This window comes from Sinohyriopsis cumingii, chromosome 8 (assembly GCF_028554795.1).
Source record: "Sinohyriopsis cumingii isolate HCF-2022 chromosome 8, ASM2855479v2, whole genome shotgun sequence".
Lineage (NCBI taxonomy): Eukaryota > Metazoa > Mollusca > Bivalvia > Unionida > Unionidae > Sinohyriopsis > Sinohyriopsis cumingii.
The window spans coordinates 8,014,951-8,039,690 of NC_142968.1; the positions used below are offsets into that span (position 1 = coordinate 8,014,951).

A 24,740-nucleotide genomic window follows, 5' to 3' on the forward strand; every position below is an offset into this window, starting at 1 on the left:
GTATCCAACTTGAACGTAGATTTGATAGATAAATCATACAAACTAACATCGATAAGCATGTATGATGAATTACTGAACACTATAAAAATAGGTCATTGCCATGTATTTAGAACTATATAGTTAAATGGGAGATAGGTGACATATCGATGGATAAGATGACCAGTTCATACATACATGCTTCCGTGTGTGCGTGCGTGCGTGCGTGCGTGCGTACGGACGTACGTACATACGTACATACATACTGCGGGAGGTCGTGGGTTCGATCCCCGGTTGAGTCATACCAAAGACTTACAAAAATGGTAATAACATCTGCCTCGCTTGGCGTCCAGCATTAATATGTTAGTGTTAGGACTCGGTGGGACATTATGGCTACATGTCTGCGGCTTGATGCCCCAGTGCTAGACATCACTATAAACTACCACACTGCAGACATCGTAGCGATATGACTGATAAATTGTTAAAGCTATGTTAAAATCTAACACACACACACAGACACACACCCGCACACAAACACACACATACGCATACACACACGCATACACATACATACATACATACATACATACATACATACGTACATACATAGTGGTTAGAGCGTCCACATCGGATGCAAGATGTTGCAGTTTCGAGCCCCTGAAGAGTCATACCAAAGACTTACAAAAATGGTAATAACAGCTGCCTCGCTTGGCGCTCAGCATTAAGAGGTTAGCGTTAGGACTGGTCAGCCTGGTATCAGTATAATGTGACAGGGTTGGACATGATGCTACATGTCTGCGGCATGATGCCCCAGTGCTAGACATCGTAGCCATATGACTGAAAACTTGTTAATGCTACGTTAAAGAATCCAAACCAGACAAATCCAAATCTTGAATATTCAGTCGTATTACTTTAGTAAAAGGTGGAGGATGTTCTTGTTAGCATTTTAGCGTAGCACTAGTACAATGAATTGTGTGGTTGTTTATTCTTCAGTTGGCCTGGATCTATGGTAGTCGCCAACTAGCTCCAAAGAAGGCATGTTTGTTCTCCAGTCTGTTATTGACAAACATACAATTTGAACACAGCTTGAATAATGACTTGGAAACACTCAATAGCCCCATTATTTGCATGCGTCAAATTTTTCAGACAGTTGTTCTATTGACAATACCTTAAATATTTTTGAGTTGTTATAGTAATAATCCGTTAAACGTTTCTCACATGTGTTATAGTGTCAATGAATTATATGTTTTGAGTTGTTCTTGAGACAATGCGTCAAATGTTTTTGAGTGTTCTAGAGACAGTGCGTTAAATGTTTTTGAGTTCTTCTAGAGACAATGCGCGTTAAATGTTTTTGAGTTGTTCTTGTGAAATGTTTTGTTCATTCAATGTTTTTGAGTTGTTCTAGTGACAATGCATTAAATATTTCTCACAGATGTTGTAGTCAAAATGCGTTAAATGGTTTTGAGTTGTTCTAGTGACAATTAGTGAAATGTTTCTCAGAGTTGTAATGGTGAAAATGCGTTCAGTGTTGTTGAGTTGTTCCATAATGTGTTAATTGTTTCCGAGAGTTGTTCTAGAGATAATGCGTTAAAGTTTTTGAACGTTATTCTGGTGACGATGCGTTAAATATGTATGAGAGTTGTTCTAGTGATAATGGGTTAAATTGTTCTGAGAGTTGTTATAGTGCCAATGTGTTAAATGTGTCTGTGAATTGTTCTAGTGACAATGCGTTAAATGTGTCTGTGAGTTGTTCTAGTGACAATGCGTTGAATGTGTCTGTGAGTTGTTCTAGTGACAATGTGTTAAATGTGTCTGTGAGTTGTTCTAGTGACAATGCGTTAAATGTGTCTGTGAGTTGTTCTAGTGACAATGTGTTAAATGTGTCTGTGAGTTGTTCTAGTGACAATGCGTTAAATGTGTCTGTGAGTTGTTCTAGTGACAATGCGTTAAATGTGTCTGTGAGTTGTTCTAGTGACAATGCGTTAAATGTGTCTGTGAGTTGTTCTAGTGACAATGCGTTGAATGTGTCTGTGAGTTGTTCTAGTGACAATGCGTTGAATGTGTCTGTGAGTTGTTCTAGTGACAATGCGTTAAATGTGTCTGTGAGTTGTTCTAGTGACAATGCGTTAAATGTGTCTGTGAGTTGTTCTAGTGACAATGCGTTAAATGTGTCTGTGAATTGTTCTAGTGACAATGCGTTAAATGTGTCTGTGAGTTGTTCTAGTGACAATGTGTTAAATGTGTCTGTGAGTTGTTCTAGTGACAATGCGTTAAATGTGTCTGTGAGTTGTTCTAGAGATAATGCGTTAAATGTGTCTGTGAGTTGTTCTAGTGACAATGTGTTAAATGTGTCTGTGAGTTGTTCTAGTGACAATGCGTTAAATGTGTCTGTGAGTTGTTCTAGTGACAATGTGTTAAATGTGTCTGTGAGTTGTTCTAGTGACAATGCGTTAAATGTGTCTGTGAATTGTTCTAGTGACAATGCGTTAAATGTGTCTGTGAGTTGTTCTAGTGACAATGCGTTAAATGTGTCTGTGAATTGTTCTAGTGACAATGCGTTAAATGTGTCTGTGAGTTGTTCTAGTGACAATGCGTTAAATGTGTCTGTGAGTTGTTCTAGTGACAATGCGTTAAATGTGTCTGTGAGTTGTTCTAGAGATAATGCGTTAAATGTGTCTGTGAGTTGTTCTAGTGACAATGTGTTAAATGTGTCTGTGAGTTGTTCTAGTGACAATGCGTTAAATGTGTCTGTGAGTTGTTCTAGTGACAATGTGTTAAATGTGTCTGTGAGTTGTTCTAGTGACAATGCGTTAAATGTGTCTGTGAGTTGTTCTAGTGACAATGCGTTAAATGTGTCTGTGAGTTGTTCTAGTGACAATGCGTTAAATGTGTCTGTGAGTTGTTCTAGTGACAATGCGTTAAATGTGTCTGTGAGTTGTTCTAGTGACAATGCGTTAAATGTGTCTGTGAATTGTTATAGTGACAATGCGTTAAATGTGTCTGTGAGTTGTTCTAGTAACAGTTACGTTGAATTTTGGAGATCTTCTAGTGACAATGCGTTACATTTTTCTGAGACTTGTTCTAGTAAGATTGCGTTATTTTTCACATAGTCACATATTTAAACATTTTTATTTCACTTCTGTCACTTTCACTGATACCAACAAAAAAAAAAATCATCATAATAAGAATGGATTTTTCTCCAAACAGTAAATAATCTATTTGAAATGTATTCACCACGTCCGAGAGCATGAATAGAACGTGAAATACATGATTAAAACAACAATACTTTTTTTTAAAAAAAACATTGTGTCATACTACAAACGTGTATCGTTTTAAATCGAACATTAATGCAAGCACTTTTTAGGCAACATGTCATCGCTTATGGGAACATGGATATATTTTTTGGTTTGAACACGACTGCCAATGTTCCGATGGCGAAGTTATCTCTCTCTCTCTCTCTCTCGCTCTCAATAGATATATAGATATTGTTGTTGTTGTTGTTGTTGTTGTAGGGTTTAACGCCGTTGTTCAGCACACGATAGCTTATACATGGCGGCCAGTATTAATGGTGGAGGAAGAAGCCGGGAAAACCCCAGAAAGAACCACCGACCACGAGAAGCTACTGGCAGGATTTCTAACATACCCACATTGGCTGACTCCGAGACTCGAACCCACGCAGCCGACAGAGGTGAGATGGCAGTGATACGTAACAGAGAGCGCTTTAGACCACTAGGGGCCCCGAGAGAGAGAGAGAGAGAGAGAGAGAGAGAGAGAGAGAGAGAGAGAGAGAGAGAGAGAGAGAATGTATAGATAGATAGTGTTCAGTTAGATAAATTTAAAAAACACTGAAATATAAGGTTTTGCAATCGACTCTATAAGGACAAGATTAACAATACTATCAAGGACATGATAAGCGTTACTATCAAGGACATGCTAAGTATGACAATGAAATATATGATAAGCAATATTATCAAGGACATGATAAGGAATACCATCAAGGATTAAATAAGCAATAATATCAATAACATGATAAGCAATATTATCAAGGACATGATAAGCAATACTATCAAGGACATGATAAGCAATGCCATGAAGGAAATGATTAGCAATACTATCAAGGACATGATAAGCAATGCCATGAATGATATAATAAGCAATACTATCAAGGACATGATAAGCATTACAATGAAATATATGATAAGCAATATTATCAAGGACATGATAAGGAATGCCATCAAGGATATAATAAGCAATGTCATTAAGGCCATGATAAGCAATACTATCACGGACATGATAAGCAATATTATCAAGGACATGAAAAGCAATACTATCAAGGGCATGATAAGCAATGTCATGAAGAACATGATTAGCAATACTGTCAAAGACATGATAAGCAAAATAATAAGTGATAATAAAATTTTCCATGAGTTCAGTAGAGCATGCATAAGAAAAAAGAAAAAGCGCAATTAAAATATCACAGACATAAAATAGTGTTCAGAAATAAAAGGAATGGAGGAAGACAAAAATGGAATGCAAACGAAATTCAGAGAGTGTTTGAATGCTGTTTCATCGCAGACAAACATAAAACAAAAGATGAAAGAATATTGTTATGTAAATGTAATCTCTATTTTTAATGATGATATGTTATGCACATCTGTAGTTTATCCAAAATTAAGGTAACGGTGCACCTGGCCAGTGACATTTATTTTGCTAGCAACATAATACATGCATTTATGGGCTCCTGTTAAATTATGTTTACTTTAGACGATAATAATTTCGAAGATATTAGGTCATGGAGGGAACATTGTCAGCTAATGAGAGGAGTGGTACTAAAAGAGAAACTGATACCTCCGATTGATGATAACAACGGCAGATTGATGATAACAACCTCAGATTGATGATAACAACCTCAGATTGATTATAACCTCAGATTGATGGTAACAAACTCAGATTGATGATAACAAACTCAGATTGATGATAACAAACTCAGATTGATGATAACAACCTCAGATTGATTATAACAACCTCAGATTGATTATAACCTCAGATTGATGGTAACAAACTCAGATTGACGATGACAACCTCAGATTGATTAAAACAACCTCAGATTGATAACAACCTCAGATTGACTAAAAAATCCTCAGATTGATGATAACAAAACAAGATTTTACAGTGGCGGATTTCTCGAGTGATACGGGATCCAGACCACGTGCTCGGTACTCCTTTTTTCACAAACTTCACAACTCCTTAAATATCAGACCATTCTTTTCAATCAATTTTTAACGAAACTGATTCGATAGTTTGAAGATCTGAGAATACGATGATCTAAGGGGTATGCGTGTTATATATATCTAATTTGTGTTATTTTTTATTGTTTTATGATTATGTTTATTAAATTGTATGCTGTTGTAATGTAACATTGTATGCTGGACTTGATCTTGTCCTAAATTCATTTTTTTATTTTTACTTGGCCTGATTTACTTATTTTGTTTTTGCAGTAAACATGTTTATATCAATCTGTATCTTAAACTTTGGAAATTCCTTGTGAATTGCCAGGTCTACCTGTTCTTTGCTACACATTTTCTATTATAATTTTTAAATTATAATTTTAGTCACAGAATGCTAAGTATAGGTAACATTTTATTTTGTAAATATTATGTACTTTCAGAAGGTTGTTTTTCATTAGGTATACCTTTTCTTAGAAAATGTTATTTGTGACTTGAGATAAGGTGGAAAACTAAATAATCTTGTTACTGCTTAAGATGTAGCATAATCAATTTGTTTTATTCTAGTGTCTATCAGCTCATTTGGGCTGGAATTTATTTCTTTAAGTATTTTAATTCAGTGATTATTTTCTCTGGAAATACAGAGTGCTAATGCAACATAATATTTTTGGACAGAGACGTTCACTGGGATTAATAGTGAATTCAAACCTGGAATTATATTACCGAGTTTCAAAAAGGAATGTTGGTAGAACAGCACAGTACAAGCTGTCGCATGGACATCAACACTTTCAGCTTTGGTCCTGAGAGAGAGAGAGAGAGAGAGAGAGAGAGAGAGAAAGAGAGACAGAGAGAGAGACAGAGAGAGAAAGAGATATTTTTCATAGCTGCAGGATCGATTATAAGGACCGTCGCGATTTTCACAGAATGAGCTCAACAGATTTTGTAATTCCGTTCAGAAGAAATGAACAAGGTAATCTAGAAATGTTTTTAAAACAGCAATAAAAACTGGAGGGCCTTCAAAACATATTGTTCATTCCAGTAATATTTCTTATGAAAGCAAGAGTTTGCAGAGGACACTAACTATTTCTTTAATGAACAACGAAACATACAGAAATTAGAAACGTAAGTGTTAAACAAATTTGATACAGAAAATGATTCGTCTGGCTATTTAAGGGAAGCTTTATTAAAGTGTATGTAAAGAATTGTATTGATGTTGTCAATGAAATTCCCCCGTCTTCATACCATGATGATGTCGACGTAAATACTCCTGTCTTCATACCATGAGGATATCAACGTAAATACCACTATCTTCATACGTTGCCGACGTCAACGTAATTACGCCTGTCATCATACTATGACGATGTAAACGTAAATACTTCTGTCTTCATACCATGAGGATGATAACGTAATTACCACTGTCTTCATACGTTTACGACGTCAACGTAAATACCCGTCTTCAAACAATGACAATGTCAGCGTAAATACTCCTGTGTTATGAATAAAAAAGTAATCTTCGAACACGGAGAGTATTGCTCATTATATGATAATGATAATCCCACTAATAATACCCTAGTTTTGCCTAAAAAATATCGGAATGTTGGTCTGGATGAAATAATCGTTCATACATAGTTATGCTATATTGATCAAATTAACTTAAGTACACTTAACGATCAAGACAATTTTATTGCTGAAGAGATAATTGATTGGTGATGCTCCCTAAAATCGAAACACAAAAAGATACATTTATAGTACCTTATACCACCTGAAATGTTTTTAAAAAATACTTTGGAAAATATTGAATTGTAAATGAAGAATACGAATGAATAAAAGATTTTAAGTGATATACGAAAACGTTTTAAAACTCAATCAATAATTAACAAGAAAACACGGAAGGTAACAAATGTCACTAGGACTCATATTAGAAAGCAGAGTAATTTGTTACAAATGTCACTTTAAAGTGTACTTTGTTTCCTTAAATGATGTTTCTACGCAAACCAATGTAAACCTTTAAAAATACTCGTATATAAAAGAAGTGACCATCATAAATAAACAAATAGATGTCCACAGAATTTATGATACAATAAGTTCTTCTAAAAAAATATCTTATCCAAGTTACCCTACAGTTTAGTTCATGTAGTAGATGTTTGGGTCCTTTACTATTTTGGATAATCATGCTTGGTTTTAGTTTAGTATTTCCTCATTTTACACGAAACATGAATAGTTTCGTTTGAGTAAAAATGTTCCAATTAAAGACAGGGTTTTCAAACAAAGGATTTAGCATGTACAGGTTTGAGGCCAGACTTGTACATCAAAACAGAGGTCTGTTCTTATCCACAGACAGAGAGAAAATGGCAGCTCAAGGTAATCTGTCTATAGATGCCCAATCAATTTCTTTTAAACAAATTTCTTATTAAGCACTATTTACAAAACATTTAGATACACGATGCACTTTTATCATCTAAATTAAAATTGGTTTTGAAATAGAAAGAAAATGTACGCAATTATTTGTTATTTAGGATTCAAAGTAAAATGATAACCATGAAAAATTCATTAGCCATGGCTATCGATCTAAAAAAAGGCAAAATTTCTATAAATCAGCAATTCAGTGTTAATAGCCTGATTAATGGGTCATTGTCTCAAATTTGTATTAATTTTTTAATGGGGTGGGGGTGCATGTTAGTGCTTGAGGGAATTGTATTTTGAAGAATCAAAATAATGGTCTTTGTGTTTTCTTACTCTATCATGCACATACAAAAACATTGTATCTGATCACTGCTCGAAGATTTAACATCTCCATATCAACGAAAATAAAAAATAATTTCAGGCATGATAATATAAAGTGATTCATACGTCTATTTGATTTCATCTTCAATTTAGTGTCAGTGTTAAATAATTGGTAATATACATGACCTATCATCAACATATTATCTTTATTTTGTCCAAACGCTGAAACAAGTGAATGTGTTTATGTTGCCATTCTATTTGTGATCATGAATGATCCTCTCCTGCACGGTTTCAGTCTGCCTGGGTCTTGATTCGGCGCTCCTCTTCCCTATTGGGTTGCAAGACTGCTGACATTGATTTGAATAGTCGGAAGTGTCGCAAAACGTGGAATCGCAGTAAATGAAGAGACCTTCATGATTGGATGTATATTCGAAATCTCGGAACATAAACTTTGTCTCGTGAGTTGATTGAGAAATATAATGCGTATTTTCGTCTGATTCACATCTGAAAGAAAAAAAGCGATGTACACTTTCATAACTTAAAATGTACAACTAAGTTGGGATCACTGTAGAATCACAAGGCGAAATTAAGAAAAAAGTTGCATAATATAAATTATCACAGAAATTCACGATTCATCTTCTTGATTCAAAAGGACGTTGACATAGTTACCATACAAAGAAAGAAACTAGTTTCATCATGATCAGCAGATTGGTTGAACTTTCATCAAGTCCAAACATTTTGTAAAATTTGTATTCTATCGTGCTGCCATTGGTATGGTAAGTTCCTGCGTCGGTCGCATATAGTCCGTCAACATTTGCTATTTACAGTTTCTTTAAAGAAAATAATCCACCAGTTGTAAAAATTATTTTCAAGCGTGTGCCAATTAGGACTGATAGTCGTCAAATATGGCCACAACTAAAAAAATTGGATAAACCAAAGAATATGCTTCTTCTCATTAAGTGCTAAAAAAAATTTTATGAAAATTTAATAGAAAACATCGTGAGATAAACACCTTTTAAGTGCTTGAATACGATGCCAATCCGAACTCAGCTATGACTGCTGTTTGAAAAGTATTAAAACCGTAAAGATAATTTCTGAACGGCATACTATCAACTAGACTTACAACAAATTTGAAACAAATATTGTAGGATAAAAAGTTTCAACTTCACACGAACGATTTCTGATTTTCACATTATTGAAACTACCAGACAGAATTCAAGAACATTTAAATGCAGATATAATTGTTTGAAGGTTTCTCCAATTTTTAGAAATACTGCATATTTGCTGTGCATAAATTCACAAAAATATATTAAGAAAAACTTTTAAATGACTTGTTTTCAAAGAAAAAAAGTCTTCTATGAAATGTGTATCATTTAAATATACAACTTTGGCATTTTCTAAACTTACCCGTCTTTTATGAGATAATATTTCATACTGTCAGATGCGTAAGGATCGGGTTTAGTGTAACAGGTGTGGACAGCCATTTTGACAGCCCAGTCAGCTGTATCTGTGTACGCCTTTACGTATACATCATCACCAACTTTTACATGTAGCGGATTTCCGGGTATCTCATACTGGAAGTTGGGATCAGTGTAGAATCGCACGCTGACATTGTAGTGACTGATTCCCTGAACGTGCCCAGAGTCTAATGGCCTTTGTGTATTATGACTAATATGATTGGACACTGTTTCATTTCTCATGACATCACACTCGACATCCACAGTCCAGTTGTATCCCCGGATGATGAATGGATGTTTGGGATCTCGCATGGCATAAAACAATCTATTTCTGTACACCAAGGCAGTTTGTGTTTCCTGAAATCAATCGTTTAATGGAAACGATAATAAGGACGATTTAAATGGAAAACAAATCATTAAAATCTTTGCTACTACTATATCAATTATTACATTTAGAAGGAGGCAAATCGACGGATTTCATTATACTATAGTCTATAACATACTAGACTAACATCGTCCAGCGACATCTCCGTATCATGTAAAAAAAGCCAATATCCCACCAAAATTAATAAACTTTTTAATGAATTAAATAGTTAATATATTTTTTGTATGTAAACAAACCGGCAGTGACAGTTAAAAGTACACGAATATCACCTTCATAGTACCTCTAGTTCTTATCTGAGTAATTTCGGTATAATATATTTCACCAAACTTTTTACGAAGAACAGCCATCAATGAATGCCCTCAGTGACCAATAAATGAAACTGGATCAAAATGAAATTGAAAGATTTGATCGCTTCCGATTCATGATAAATCTCCCTTCTATGAATGTGATCTCTCTCTCTCATATATATATATATATATATATATATATATATATATATATATATATATATATATATATATATATATATATATATATATATATATATATATATATATATATATATATATATATTATGTGCTCTTTATCGATGACATGCCACGAGATGTATATATTTTTCATTAAAAGGTTAGTCATTAAAAAATAAGAGACAGAGACATACAGAGAGAGAGAGAGAGAGAGAGAGAGAGAGGAGGAAGAGAGGGAGGGAGGGCTGGAGGGGGGCAGACTCCGGACATTTTCATACTTTTAGAACATTATAACAGGTTTAAGAAACAACAACAACAAACATTAAATACATCACAGTATGTGTACTACGTAACCGAGAAATTTACCGTATAATGTCCATAAGAGTTTGCAACTTTGTATCATTGATTATATAAACACTGTAGATAAATCCCATAGAAATTACACACATACCATTACGACGAACGATAGTCTTGTAGGTTACTAGGTGTAAGTTCAATTTCAATGTTTTCATCCACCACAAATTCTTTTTCTCTCTCACTCCAGGTTTATGCGTAGTTTTTCCGTTATGCACGAGAAGGGGGGTGGGGCAGAAAGCAGAATGGATTGTAACTGTGTACCATATTAAGTTCATTTAGAAAACGGGGATTATTAAGACTTTTTATCGTTATTTTCATACGTCACTAATGATTGTTTGGAAATTCATCATTGATCTAGAATCAGTAGCACATGATTGCGAGAATGTTTATATATACGTATTATTGCGCCATGGGCGGATCTCAATATGATATACCAACATTACTGGTATGTCAGTGTTATGCATATTTAATTTACATTGTTTATTAGTTCTCTTTTATTATTTGTTAATTTCATTATATGATATTGTAATGTAATATTGTATATTGGACTAAACCTTGTCCAAAATCAGGTTTTGTCTTCTTTTATCTCACCAGAATTTTTCGGTTTGTACATTTTTAAACAACTAATACATAGGTAAAATAGTCTCTATGTGTTTAATACTAGGATCATTAATAATGGACGTAAACATGTTTATTTGTGTCTGAGTCTAGGTGATTGGGATTTCTCTGGCGTACCAGAAATGTTCCAGGTTCTTTATTAGAATTTTAGTAAAAGATCTTCTAATTGTAGCTAACATTTTATCTTGTACACATTTAGAACCTTCCAGATTGAAATTTTCCATTAGGTAAACGTTTTTATTAGAAAATGCTAATTGTGACCTGATGTCAAGTAGAGGACTATCTAATCTTGTCAATGGAAAAACTATTATTTTTTTTTTTTAAAGATCTAGCAGAGTCAATTGGATTATTGTTGTGTCCAGTAATTCATTTGGGCTGGAATTTATTTCTATAAATTGTTTAAGACCATTTTCTCTGTAGATACAGAGTGCTCGTAAAAAGTAAGATTCTTGGCGGAGACATTCACTGCTATTTAGAGTGAATTTAAACGATATTATATTATTTTTAATTTGTTTTAAACAAAGACTTTTTGCACAACATCACTATTCAGGCCACCAAAGAGGGATTAACACTTTTAGCTTAGGATTTAATTTGGATTTCCACTAAAGTGTATTCGAACTTTCATTATTAGTACTTGTGTCTGTAAATCTAGGATTATTTTGGGATTTAATTCTCTATACCGTAAGTTCTATGGTTTCGCTTTCACTTTTTATACATGGGAAAAAATTATTTACAAAGATTGTTTCTCTTTAGTCTTTTATGTTACTTATTTTACGAGATGGTCTATAAACAGCAGATTGTAATGGAAAATCACTCCATGTCATCAAATCCAATGTTTGTTATCGAAGTTCATATCCATTGTTATCACTCCATGTGAACAAATCCGCTGTTTGATATGGAGCTCTAAGTCCATTGTCATCTCCCCCTCCCACACACGTCATCAAATCCACTGTTTAATATCGAGATCTCAGTCCATTGTTATCACTCCATGTTATCAAATCCACTGTTTGATGTCGAGATTTATGTCCATTGTCATCACTCCACGTCATCAGTTCCACTCTTTTATATCGAGATCTAAATCCATTGTCATTCCCCCGCCGCCTGGAAACCCGGTCATCAAATCCACTATTGGATATTATAGTTAATCAAAGGTATGTGCTATATGTATTTACGTGTACATTTGATAGATTTTACTGATTAGTTGATTTATTATGGGAAGTCGGTCTTAGGGAAATACTCCTCAGCCCATGTAATTAACCAGTATCTAAGGCAAACGTCACAGAGTGCAGTGCTGATGAGATTTTATGATAGCATGGTTTAGTTTCGTAGTCAGTTCAGCACATAGCCTGATAAGTGGCCATTAGCCAAGTAGTTCCGATGTAAATCTAAAGATGTTGATTGATTGTATAACTCCATGTGAAATAATTATTATAGGAGCATATATTTTGTACAGTGGAATAATGTAGACAGGATTGTTCCATTATCCGGAGATGCCTTTTATTGTTGCTATGATGGTAAATATGGTGGAGTGATACTAGTGAAATCGGTTATAACTGTGATTCGACTGACCCAGGGATAGAATAGGAAAATAGTCTCCTATATTTGGTGTTTGAGTGGCGATTTGTATTCTGTGGTATTTAAGTGCTTGCTCAACATTACGGAAATCTGACAAGAAGAAACCACGCAATGTTGGGGTTGTCATGCAATTGTAAGTTGTGATGCACATGTGAAGTTGTGATATTTGTGGTCATTCATTGAACAGAGGAAAACTATTTATAGTCTTTATAGTCACGCTAGTGCTGGGTTTGTTCGGTAAAGAGACCATAAACAATTCCATTATCTGATATATACAATTCCATCATCCCATATCAATATATACATCTGCTGCTACCCATCCCATTGTTTAATATGAATAGGATGCCCCTTGTCATCCAACCATGTAAATGAATTGGATGTGTGATGTCATTATGTACGTCCCTTGCTATCCATCTATGTCAACATATCCAGTGACTTATATCAATACGTTATAACTATAACACTCCTATCAAGTATATTTCACCAAGTATTGTATTAATGTCAGATGTCAAATCAATCATAGAGTTACAAATATGAAACTGTGTAAATGATGAAAATAATACGATGTAATGAACAGTCCTCTCAGGTGCCGCTAAAACACTGCCGTGTGGATAAATTACGTTTCTTAATATTTTACGTTTACTCACAGGGTAGAGAAAATCACAGGAAGGTTAGCATTCGTTTCTTTTGCACACACAGTGGTTTTATTGTTTCTTACCGTTTCACTAGTCAGGCAGCTTCTGATACTATGTTGAAATATAAGCGTGTAACCATTGCTGTATCCAGTGCACGAGTTTTCACCGAGGTAGATGTCAGATGCACGTGCATCAGGGTACATCTGTCTTAGCCTGTACATGTCAACCTGGATATTCCAGCCATTGGAGGTACAGCTTGAGGAGATGGCGTTTTCAACAAGATAGCCTGTTGGGAATTAAAAGGAAACTATTGACTCCAAGGCAACATCTTTGTTCCCTAAATTAATACAGCGGTATAGACTGTACTGTAAATGACATCACTACTATGGATTTAGTTTTTAACTGTTACAGTCCTGTGATAGCGGATATAAATAATCTGATAAATGGTTTCATTTTAAATGATATTCATGAAGTAAATAGAATTCATGATATATTGCTACAGCCATGGCAGACAAACGATGGAAATGATTCAGTCAGCTTTATAAGTGTTATTTACAATGAGCACAAATTACATTTCACTATTGCTCTAGGCCTTACCTATGTAGTAGAATCTTTCAACTTGTCTCACATATTGCCTTAAATAACTACACGTAAAGCAAAGAGCATTGCACATAGACACACTATGGAAGCGGATCCATACTGGTCTGAGTGAGATTCGAACCTGCATTCCATTCGTTAGCATTTTATTCATTAACCTGCTAACCAGGGCTGAAACGGTGCATACATTCCTTAATATTTTGAGCATTCTACATGCACCCAACTGAAGTCGGTTAATAACAGTCGAAAAGACATCCTTTACAGAGTGCAATCTGGCAAGAATATCAGCCTTACCAAAGCTTCCAGTTTTTCAAATCTAATGAAAATTACGATTTAGACTGACGTAGAGATATTTCTTTCTTGATTTTGCATGAGCTTTGTGTATACGCTCCACTTTAATTATTACGTCATAATCTCCAGCATTTCATGCAATAGACATTACCATCAGGCCGATTGTCATTATCACTCAAACGTAACGTATATCGGTAGCGTTAAAATGACTCAGACGCAAAACCACAAGACGCAAAACCTGACTGCTCACCCCAAACAAATAGGGTTCGCGTGAATGTGTGAATGTATGTACGTGATTGCGTAATGTCTCAGTGAAGATAATTTTAATAATATTCGGTATCATACCTAAGAATAACAGACAATGGTACAATTCGTGTTTATAGCTTATTTATGAAGAAAATGATAGGGATATTTTTTTATTAACACTAACATTTCTATTTTTTTAATTAAAATTAAAAAATTTCATGTTAATTTGTTCACCTTCCTAAATTTGCTTACTGTTATGTGGCAGGAGGTGGGGTGGTCCTGTTAAAAAGTTTTGTAACTGATTAGAACTAATAGTCCAATCGTGATAGACTTTCAGGGTAGTCCTTACATCCTAACTGCTAACGTCATCGCGGCTTTATCATCACAAGGATATAAGAAAGTATTCTATTTCTTTGTCCGAGAGTCAATTTTTACTGTAATTTCTTCTTTCTCTGGGCCATCTTTCTTTCGCAGAAAACAACCCCAAAACGTCTTTTTTACTGGAGGCTAAAACTCTATAGAACTAGTTTTAACATTGTATTCCAAAATATAAATGACCTACCCTTTAACCCCCTCCTTGAAGATTACCTTAGAGCCTTAGAATCCCTGGAGTGCTAGAGTATATACCTCCCCCAACAAAAGTCCCTCACGTGAAGCTCTATTCCCTCAGCGAATGCTTGCTTGTGGAAATTATTTGCACAGTAAACATTTTCTTTTTTAAATATAAGCATGCCAAAGTGACAAATAAATGGGTTGTTCTTGTTTCTGAGATTCTTGTTTCAATTTTGCAATATTCGATAATATCTCAGCACGTAAATATATACTCGCATTTCACTTCGTTAGCATTATTTTCAATGACGACTGGTTGATAAATTTGAAACTAATCATTGGGGTAGTTGTTTTTAATTGACTCAAGAGTAGACTTTCTTAAGGAGGGGAAATACTGATGGGGTGAGTGGGTGGGCTGGAGAAAATGATCATACATCCACTTTTCCCCATGGTAAAACAAATTCTAGTTTCTCTCCATGAGCAAATTTACCTTCGAGTAGAATTTCCTTGTGGAAAGATTACTCGAGAACCACCTTTCCCGGTGGTGGGGTGGGGTGGGCGAGGGCATGGAAACATCCTCGGGAAACAGGTTAAAATAGGTGGGTGACTTTGATTCCACAATATAAAATGGAATTTTGTGCAACACTACATTTTAGTCTATTCAAGATTTACACAAAGCATTTTTTGTACCTGCCTGCTAAGGTTTTAACCATTATTCGAGTTACAGTGATGCATATATATTGTGCTTAAATTATCAACCCACTTTACCTATGAGAAATAATTCAACGGTACATATTCTATCTACCTCAACTTCTCCCTTTTTGTGAACACCCTGTAACGCTCACACTTCATTGTTTCAATTGTGCTACTTACTAATTGTCGTATAATGCCACCAGCTTTTGGTCGAGTAGGATGAAGTGGTCAAAAGGTTGGAATCATCTGAAAGGAAAAATAACACTACTTATTTACATCTTGGATTACTTACAAATCTATAGCTAACGCAGTGCAATACGAAACTATAACCGTATTCATTGTTTCACAATAAAAGCAACGCCGAAACAATTGCCCTTCTACAACTCTGCAACAATATATAAGCAGGTCGAAAAATCGGATATCCTCGAAACATGTAACACTCTAATGCCTTAAATTCATATGCCAAAATCTCGCGCGAGAAATGTATAGACCAAATGACAATACCCAAAATAATATGACAATACCCAAAATAATTGTGAATCTTGGTCAGTTTTGTTTCTTCAGGAAATAACATTTTGCCTTATTCACAGACTGGATGGTAATAAAACGTGAGCAACTAAAAGTATGAAGAAAAGATTTTTAAAACCAAGCAGGAACAAGACCAAAGCAAATTTTCCTAACGTTTGATGTCCTTGATCTGGAGGAGGTATATTATATAAATTACAATATACATGGCTTTTCATAGTGCTATTCCCCCCCCCCCACCCCGGTCCTCTGTCTCCTGGTATTTGCTGACATATTTTTGGTATGTCATTTTGTAATTAAAAATAAAATTATATGAGTACGAATGTAAGATTTGTTTCATCAGGACACACGCTTGTGTACTCCTCACAGCAGCGATGAATTTCCGCTGTAAATCATTTATGTGAAAAGAAGAAAATAACTTGAAAACTACTAATAATTACACTCGTCTAAACGAATAACTATTGCTACACAATGACATCGAAATCAACTTTACACCCCCGCGCTCCCTCCCTCTCTCTCTCTTTCTCTCTCTCTCTCTCTCTCTCACTGCTTTAAGTTACAAAAACACGCGAAAATCTATAGAGTGACAGAGAAAACAATTTAAGCAATATATAACCTTGAACTTAAACATTTCACTAAGTACCCAGAGGAACACGGATTTGTACATTTTCTTTTGGATTTGTTTTGCTCGATAATAATGAGATCATGTTGCTTTGTGAGAAGAGAGGTCTGTACTGTAAATACCTTGGCTAAGAGGCACACACATACCGTAACCTATTTCATGCTTTGCTTTGTTTTTAAACGGGTCCTGAAGTAGTTTATTTTCAAATTTCAAACTGCAGGCGAAAATCCTCTACGCTCCTTTACACGACTTTTCAGCTGTGGTTGACGATGTGTCCTCACCCATATTAGTAAATCTTTATGACTAAACAATTAAGAGAGAGAGAGAGAGAGAGAGAGAGAGAGAGAGAGAGAGAGAGAGAGAGAGAAGAGAGAGAGAGAGAGTAGTAAATTATACGGGTAACATTATATAAACTATAAATGACTATAAATATTTAAATAAGCTTTATTTTGGACTGTCATTTAGATTAACATATTCCTGAATCCATTCAGTGAAATAGCCAGTGATAGAATTGAATTGCTGTACTTGCAAGGCACTGCTTGTAGTGCTCTACTTTCTTCATAAAAACCAACTTTCACGATTAAATTCTAAGCGTTTCCTTTATTTTTTAGTTAATAGGAATGAAAATGGAATCTCAAAAAGGAGAAAATTAAAGGTATAGGGGAGAGTTACACTATCTTCAGAACACTATTTTGCAGCGGACGGAGAGGGATGCAGAGAGTTGACCACTTCATTTCATACACGGTTTCCTGTTGTTAATCTGAACTCATTTGGAAAATCAAAATTATACTGTATTTTAAACGTATTAACATATATCTAGAAACACAATAGGAACATGTTTTCTTCACTTTGCTTAATAACTGAGGTGATGTTTCTGAGTCTTTAGTCATGCACACCGTGTGCACGATATTTTAACAATATGTATTATCTCAATTAAAAGGTTATTTAGTCTATTGGTCAGCATTAACTTTATTGACAGATTCAAGAGGCAATTTGTGCTCGACATTACTTTGTTGATATATTCAAAAGTTTATTTTGTCCATTGATCGGCATTACGTTTATTGACAGATTCACAAGGATATTTGGTCCATTGATTGACATTAAATTTATTGACAGATTCAAAAGTATATTTTTCTATTGATCGGTATTAAATTTATTGACAGATGCAATAGGCAATTTCGTCGATTTATCGGCATGACATCTACTGGCAGATTCAAACCATTATTTTGTCAATAGATCGGTATTAAATTTATTGACAGATGCAACAATATAATGGACAATACATTCGATGAGAGATTCAAAGAACGAAACGGGCTGTATCAAAATATCCAGAGCTTTTCAGAGCTTTTCAAATAACCACACACACACACACACACACACACACACATACATGCATACATACATATAACATTTCAATAAATGTTACTTTTATAATGGTTTGAATATAAACGTTTTCGCACCTCCCGACTTCGTCCTGCAGGAAATAAAAGATACGCTCCTAAAGGATAACCACGTTTCTCCAGATTTATTGTGATTACATAAAAATAAGATATATTTTAAGTATCGGTTTTTTATTAAAAAAATCAGTAAAAAAGATTGCCACTCTTTCAAAAGAAACCCCTACAAAAACAAACGAAAGGAGAAAAGCAAAAAAAAAAAAAAAAAAAAAAAAAAGAAACAGAATACAAAATCTACATAACAACAAAATAAGAAATATTAAAACATTACAGCATGAGATCCAGACGTCGTCGGAATGCGAGCAGTCATGTTCACCCCATCTCTTTGTCATGCACGTGGCTATGTCGTACTCATTCCCAGTACAATTCAGGTCATCGAGCCATATTGGCCCATTCCCACCAAATCCTGTTGAAACTTGCGGACTGAAGCCATATCCATAACTGTTCGTTGTACTATTGAAAGGGAGGAAAATTCAAAGCTTAGAATTAATAAATTGAATGGAGGCACTTCGAACGATAGTGTGAAATCCATTGACAATAAGGTTTTGTTTTTTAGCTTTTATCAATATCATTGTGTATATTTTGGATTTTATTCCCGATATAGGTTACAGCCTCTATTCCCATTTTAGCAATCAAGGCACGTACTATGCGCAATCGATAGAACGTTAATTCACGGAACTGAAGTTTTCAGTCTAGCCAATATTACTGTTGTAATAATACTGCAGGGAAACAACATAAATTTTGTTTTTGATTTTCACTTGATGGTGCGGTATAGTATAGTTTTCTACAGTAGAGAATTTGTACTGGCAGAGGAAAATACGACAAATTCTCAGATCGACAACCTAACCTAACAGATGACTGGCATGTAAAACTTATTAGAAAAAAAAGATCAATATTTCGCCTGAATGCATCAGACAGACTTATGAAAGAGGCTTAAAAGGTGCTATATGCCTTTCATACAATTATTCGGAACATATTTATAAATTGATTAACTTACGAATGATTTAGGTCAGCAATAATACATGTTTGGTCAATCTTATGAGCAGAAACAGATTTTAAAACATTATAAAACATTGTGCAAAACAAATGAAGTTCCTGACGTTTATTACATTACCTACTACATCTGAAGCGTCTGAATCAACGTCTGAAACAAGTTACACGAGTGAATTCTCTAATGATACGAGTAAATATTCAAGCAGGTATCAAGATCTCCAAAAAGGAAATCAACTGAACAAATGTTGTTTTTTTTATTATTTTGTTTTCTATTAATATGACAATGGAATCCGAACTCATCAATTTTCAACGGATATACAAATTTGATTAAAACAAGCAGAAGAGAAGCAAAACAAACACTGGACACAATTTTTCAGGAGCTATTACTAACAGCAACGAAGCAAACACATTTGAGAAAATTCAATAACGCTCTTAGACATTGGATATTATCGGGTACAAACTTATCAGGTCTGGTCGTATTTTAGTTGTGTAATACTTGAAATTATAGATCACTTGAGCTACTCTTCGCTAATATTAAGTTGGGATTTAATTTATCTACGTTTGCAAAGGAATTTTATAATGATTCCAAAAAGAACAAGTCTATTTATTTGAAACGAAAAGCGAATTCAAATCTCGAATTACTATTAAATCGGGTGATGAACTGCGTAAGGTTCTCTATCCACGTAGCCTCGAAATGTTATGGAGATCCGTAGTTGCACTGGATCAACATGCTTTCCCAGATAATCTATCATCGGTTGGTAATACATCAAAGGTTGCTAATGCAACAAAAGTACAACAACTGAAATATTTTTCACTTGAGTGTAATATACGAGTAGCAAGAAAATCTGATATACTTGCATTATTTGGCGTGTTTGAGGATGAACAAAACTGTCATCGTATTGTTAATGAAGATACATAAAACCGCCGTCGTATTGATTGCATCTGCTATTGCTACTGATACTGATGAGTATGCTCGTGTAAAAGCAAGCAATCACATATAAATGAATTGAAAATGTTATACTTGTAGTGATGAATTAGAAAATCACGTGAAAATTATTCTAACCACATACAAACCAGACAAAGACGCTCGACAACTGTTATCAAATATGATTAATGGAATCACCTCGGTGTTACAACGCTCTGGTACCTCTGGAGTAAGGGCGGATATTGCACTTAATGAGAATTTAGTTATGCCAATGAGTCATGACAAGGATGGATTTAAAATGATAACACCATGGATTCACAGCGGTACAATAATGGAGGTTCCAGCTCCATCGTGAGATACGCCTCGGCCAGTGATACATGTAAAGAAAATTGGCAACAGATGTTTTGAATGGGTGAACGTATTTTCTTTGCATCCTGCTAGTAACAATAAAAAGTAGCAGCATCGAAAGTACCCGCAGCACCTGGATGAACTTAATTTCGGCAATATTGAATTTCTTGTGCAGGTTGCTACTGAACAAATTTGGAACACTTAACCCAGGTATCTATATTAATGTGTTTACTTGGGATAAAGGCTCTCATCCACATGGTCAGCGTGAACGAACCCATATTGATTTGTTATTGCTGTGTGATACGATTAGTTCAGAGTAACTAGCTCATTACGTATGGATAAAGAATCTTGCCGATAGTCAATAGACAAAGAAAGTACACACGTAAAAGTTCGCATGCAGACGTTGCATGCATTTACTTAACACCCAACAACTGTTCACTGACCGTGACTTTCACTGTGGTGGGATCAGTGAAAACCTGCAGCAGCTACAACCTGGCAAATATGTTCTCAGATTTACTGCACTACAACGAAAGATGAAAGTTCCATATATAACCTAAACGGACATTGATATCTGACCGTTGCAGTGAATGATCAGGGGCTGAAAAATAAAACAAATACAACACAAGTAGCTGAACAAATCTCATCCTGTTTTTTTTGTTATAAAATAGTTAGATCTGACAGGCAAACTGAGCCACAAATGTTGTATCTGTGAAAGAGTTTTTACTTCCACCGCGAGTGGAAATTATGGTTCCAATGCTTGTGATCTCTGCCACATCACTGGCGCATATATAGGAATCGCACTCAACGCATCTAATTTACAATTACGAATTGACCCAAGCAAAACAAGCATCACTGTAGTGCTTCATAGACAGAGTGGGTATGACCACTTAATAATGCAAGCAGTAGCCACGGTGACAAGAGCTCCAATAAGTATTATTCCAAACAACATGGAAAAACTGATTTTACAGCCGGGACATTTACAGTTCATCGATTCGTTACAATTTCTGAATTTGTCCTTGGGCAAGTTAGAAGTAATGCAGCTAAGGAAAAGTTAACAATCAATAGTAGGTAATGTACCCCAGGATTTAGCGCCCCAAACACTACCGTGATAACGGGGAAATGTGTGTATCTATAGGGGTACATGAGCCTCTAGCCGAATCTCCATTAGCACCGACTGAAGCGTTTTATTCATCAGTGTCTCGTGAATGTATTTCCCCAACGACTCTGTCAAAACAAAGTTTGGGCCACATTAAATTTCAACAAGAGGAGTGATTTATACGCTTTGTATCTATGCATCGATGTTTTGCTATTCGCTGATGTCTTTGAGTCATTTCGTGATGCTGCTATGCGTTTGAATAAGTTCGATCCCAAGAATTACTTCTCATCACCGGGAATGGCTTGGGATGAGTTGTTGTCAAAAATCGAGTTACAATTGCTCACTGTTATGGCCAACATTTGTTAATTGAGCGCTCACTTCGTTGGTGGCTTTCTATGAAGAGTCACATATACACGAGCACAAACAAACCCAAATATAGATTATATGATCGTGCTGACCCTAAACAGTTATATCATGTATCAAAATATCAACAGTCTTTATGGCTGGGCAATGATGCACCTGTTACCTGTTGGGGGATTTTCGTGGACTGATCCAGCACACATTGACTTTTAAAAAAACCCACATACACGAATACAACAACAGCGACCACGGATGCTTCTTTGAAGATGATTAAGAATACACTGAACAAATGCATTGCGCTCATAACCAGTATCCATTAGCGACTGAAGTGTTGCCAATGCCCAGGACGTGGTGCCTCCGTATCAGTGCGAAATCGTGAATGAATGTGAACGTAAATTTACTGACTGCACTAAAGTTGTTCCAAGTCTTAGGACCGAAACAATTATGTACTACATGTGAGAAATTTGCAGTTGTACTTACTATTGGAAATACTGTAACCAAGATTCATCGAGTGCTTTGATTACAACAGAGTGCTTGGCTGGCCCCATACCTTCAGATGAATACAGATCTGCTCACAGCGGTCACGAATCGTCTGTGAAAAATATTTCTTTACTTTTTTAATGCACAATTCCGTATTCTGAAGGGGAAAACCCAAAGGAGAAACGAATTCGAGTTGACCTTGTCTGTGATAGTGAACAATACAACTTTGAACGCTCATCGTCAACACGACATTTGAATCCCCAAAGATGTTTTATGGTTGGCTTGTTGCGGTTCATAGCAAAAAGTCAAAACTCAAGCTCACAAATCCAATCTATGTTGGATCGTCCGTGCTGGATTTGTCAAAACTGCGCGTGTACGAGTTTTGTTACGACAAAATCAAACCGTTTGTGCAAGTATCGAGTCAATATATTGAACACAGCCACTGACTCTCTGCTGATGAACATCACAACTAATGTCGTGCACGCGGACATGGTTAAACCAAGGATATCAAACGAATTTGATAACAGCGATGATCGGAAAGAACATTTGTTGTATAGAAATGCAAATAAAAAAGGCTATTGATAAGTTCAGGGATCAGTGCTAGGGTTAACCAATCGAAAAGGCTGTGGGACTGCGACCTAGAATGTATTCAGTCGTGGTTTCCTCCGGTGGAGCTTCAATCTCCAAAACCATAAAGATGGCCAAAGATGTTCCACGAGTTATTATGCAAAAGGATCTCCGACACGACGTGTACGTGGAATGCCTTTGCCAGCGAAATGAATTCGCGAACACGGCAAATATAATACTGCGTCGGAAATATCGCATGGGTGTTGACCGATGTACCAGGGTGATTCTGTCACCGCTTGATCCCAAGCGATGAATACTACCTGATGGTATTACCACTTACCCGTTTAGACATCATGCTGTTGTGAGTGAACTTACGATTGAAGTGACGCATTACTGCGTAAAACCAGATCTTATTGGTAGTTCCGTATTCGCTGGAAGGACTTGCAATTCCTACCAGAGGCTTTCCTGTTTTTTGTTTCCATCAGTAAATATACTTGTGATATCATTATTCAATGTTTCTAAGTCTAATAGAATTCGTGTTACACATTCTTAGACCGCTTGAAAGTACTACTATGTTTGTCCGCGATCTCTGTGGAGTGTTTGCACTCAGGGACCTCATTAATAATTCCTGTGCGTAGTGATGTATGAATAACCGTTCCACGAGTTGCGATAAAATCATTCCACAATAGGTTGGTCCCGATTTATATTAACATGTCCAGCAGGAAGATGTGCTGGTTTTGTCAACAGCGCAGCAACAGATACAAGAAATTCTTTGCAAGGATTCACTTGTAATAATTGTTTCCATATTAATTGTCCGAGCGCGTATATGCCTCTTTGTGCATCAGATTCTTGCAGAGTCTCTGGACGCGACGACTCCGAAACTTTGTATCTACTTGCAATATCAACATTGGTTAGCTCGTAATTGTATGTGTGTCCCTTGACACAGTAGTTAGGAACTAATAAGAGTCCAGCTCAATGAACCTCATTATGTGCAGTTTAATTAACCTCCTTAGGTGCTTGTTAATCAAGCATCCCCGTGAAATTTTTCTTGGTACTGGTATATAAATTGGCCACAACGTTTGTTTGGCCAACCATGCTTGAATAAACCCATGAGTGACCATTGCCGCGCTTGCTAACCTTTCCGCAACGGCTTCATCTTTTCAATATCCAAGAGGACTGTAGTATATTTTTGATTATGCTCCTCTCTTTGTATCAAGTTTGCTTGTTTGTATTAATATATTTAACTTTTCATGGCCACAACTAAAATAATCTTGTCTTCCATACCTCCTTTGATGATCAATCTCGCTATGCATTCTTCAGCACCTCATTCCAATCTAGCATTCAAGTTATGGATGAGATCCACGTCAACACATTGACGTTCCTGAATATCAAGCTCATGTCGGTAAGATGCAACATCAACCCCATTTTAATGTGCTTCACCAGGATTCGGTTGGTTGTTAGAATCAAGTCGTATATAACGCCATATACCTCGCCCACAGTAATTGTATCCAGTTCCTAATTCTTCAGCGACATACCACCGACATTATAAAAATAGTAACTTTCAGTTACGCC

The 24,740-nt window shown here is 35.6% G+C and overlaps 1 protein-coding gene across 1 annotated transcript in view; it reads right to left on the reverse strand.

Moving 5' to 3' along the window:
• Positions 1–6,972: 6,972 nt before the first annotated feature.
• Positions 6,973–24,740, reverse strand: part of LOC149792934 (scavenger receptor cysteine-rich domain-containing protein DMBT1-like) — a 55,054-nt gene continuing 37,286 nt past the window's right edge. Inside the window, exons 11-15 of the mRNA XM_089966781.1 lie at positions 18,671–18,852; positions 15,976–16,041; positions 13,503–13,705; positions 9,333–9,739; positions 6,973–8,429 (exon numbers count right to left, since the gene is read on the reverse strand). Coding sequence (XP_089822907.1) covers positions 8,180–8,429; positions 9,333–9,739; positions 13,503–13,705; positions 15,976–16,041; positions 18,671–18,852 — 1,108 coding nt within the window. The 3' untranslated portion in view covers positions 6,973–8,179. The remainder of the gene's footprint in view (positions 8,430–9,332; positions 9,740–13,502; positions 13,706–15,975; positions 16,042–18,670; positions 18,853–24,740) is intronic.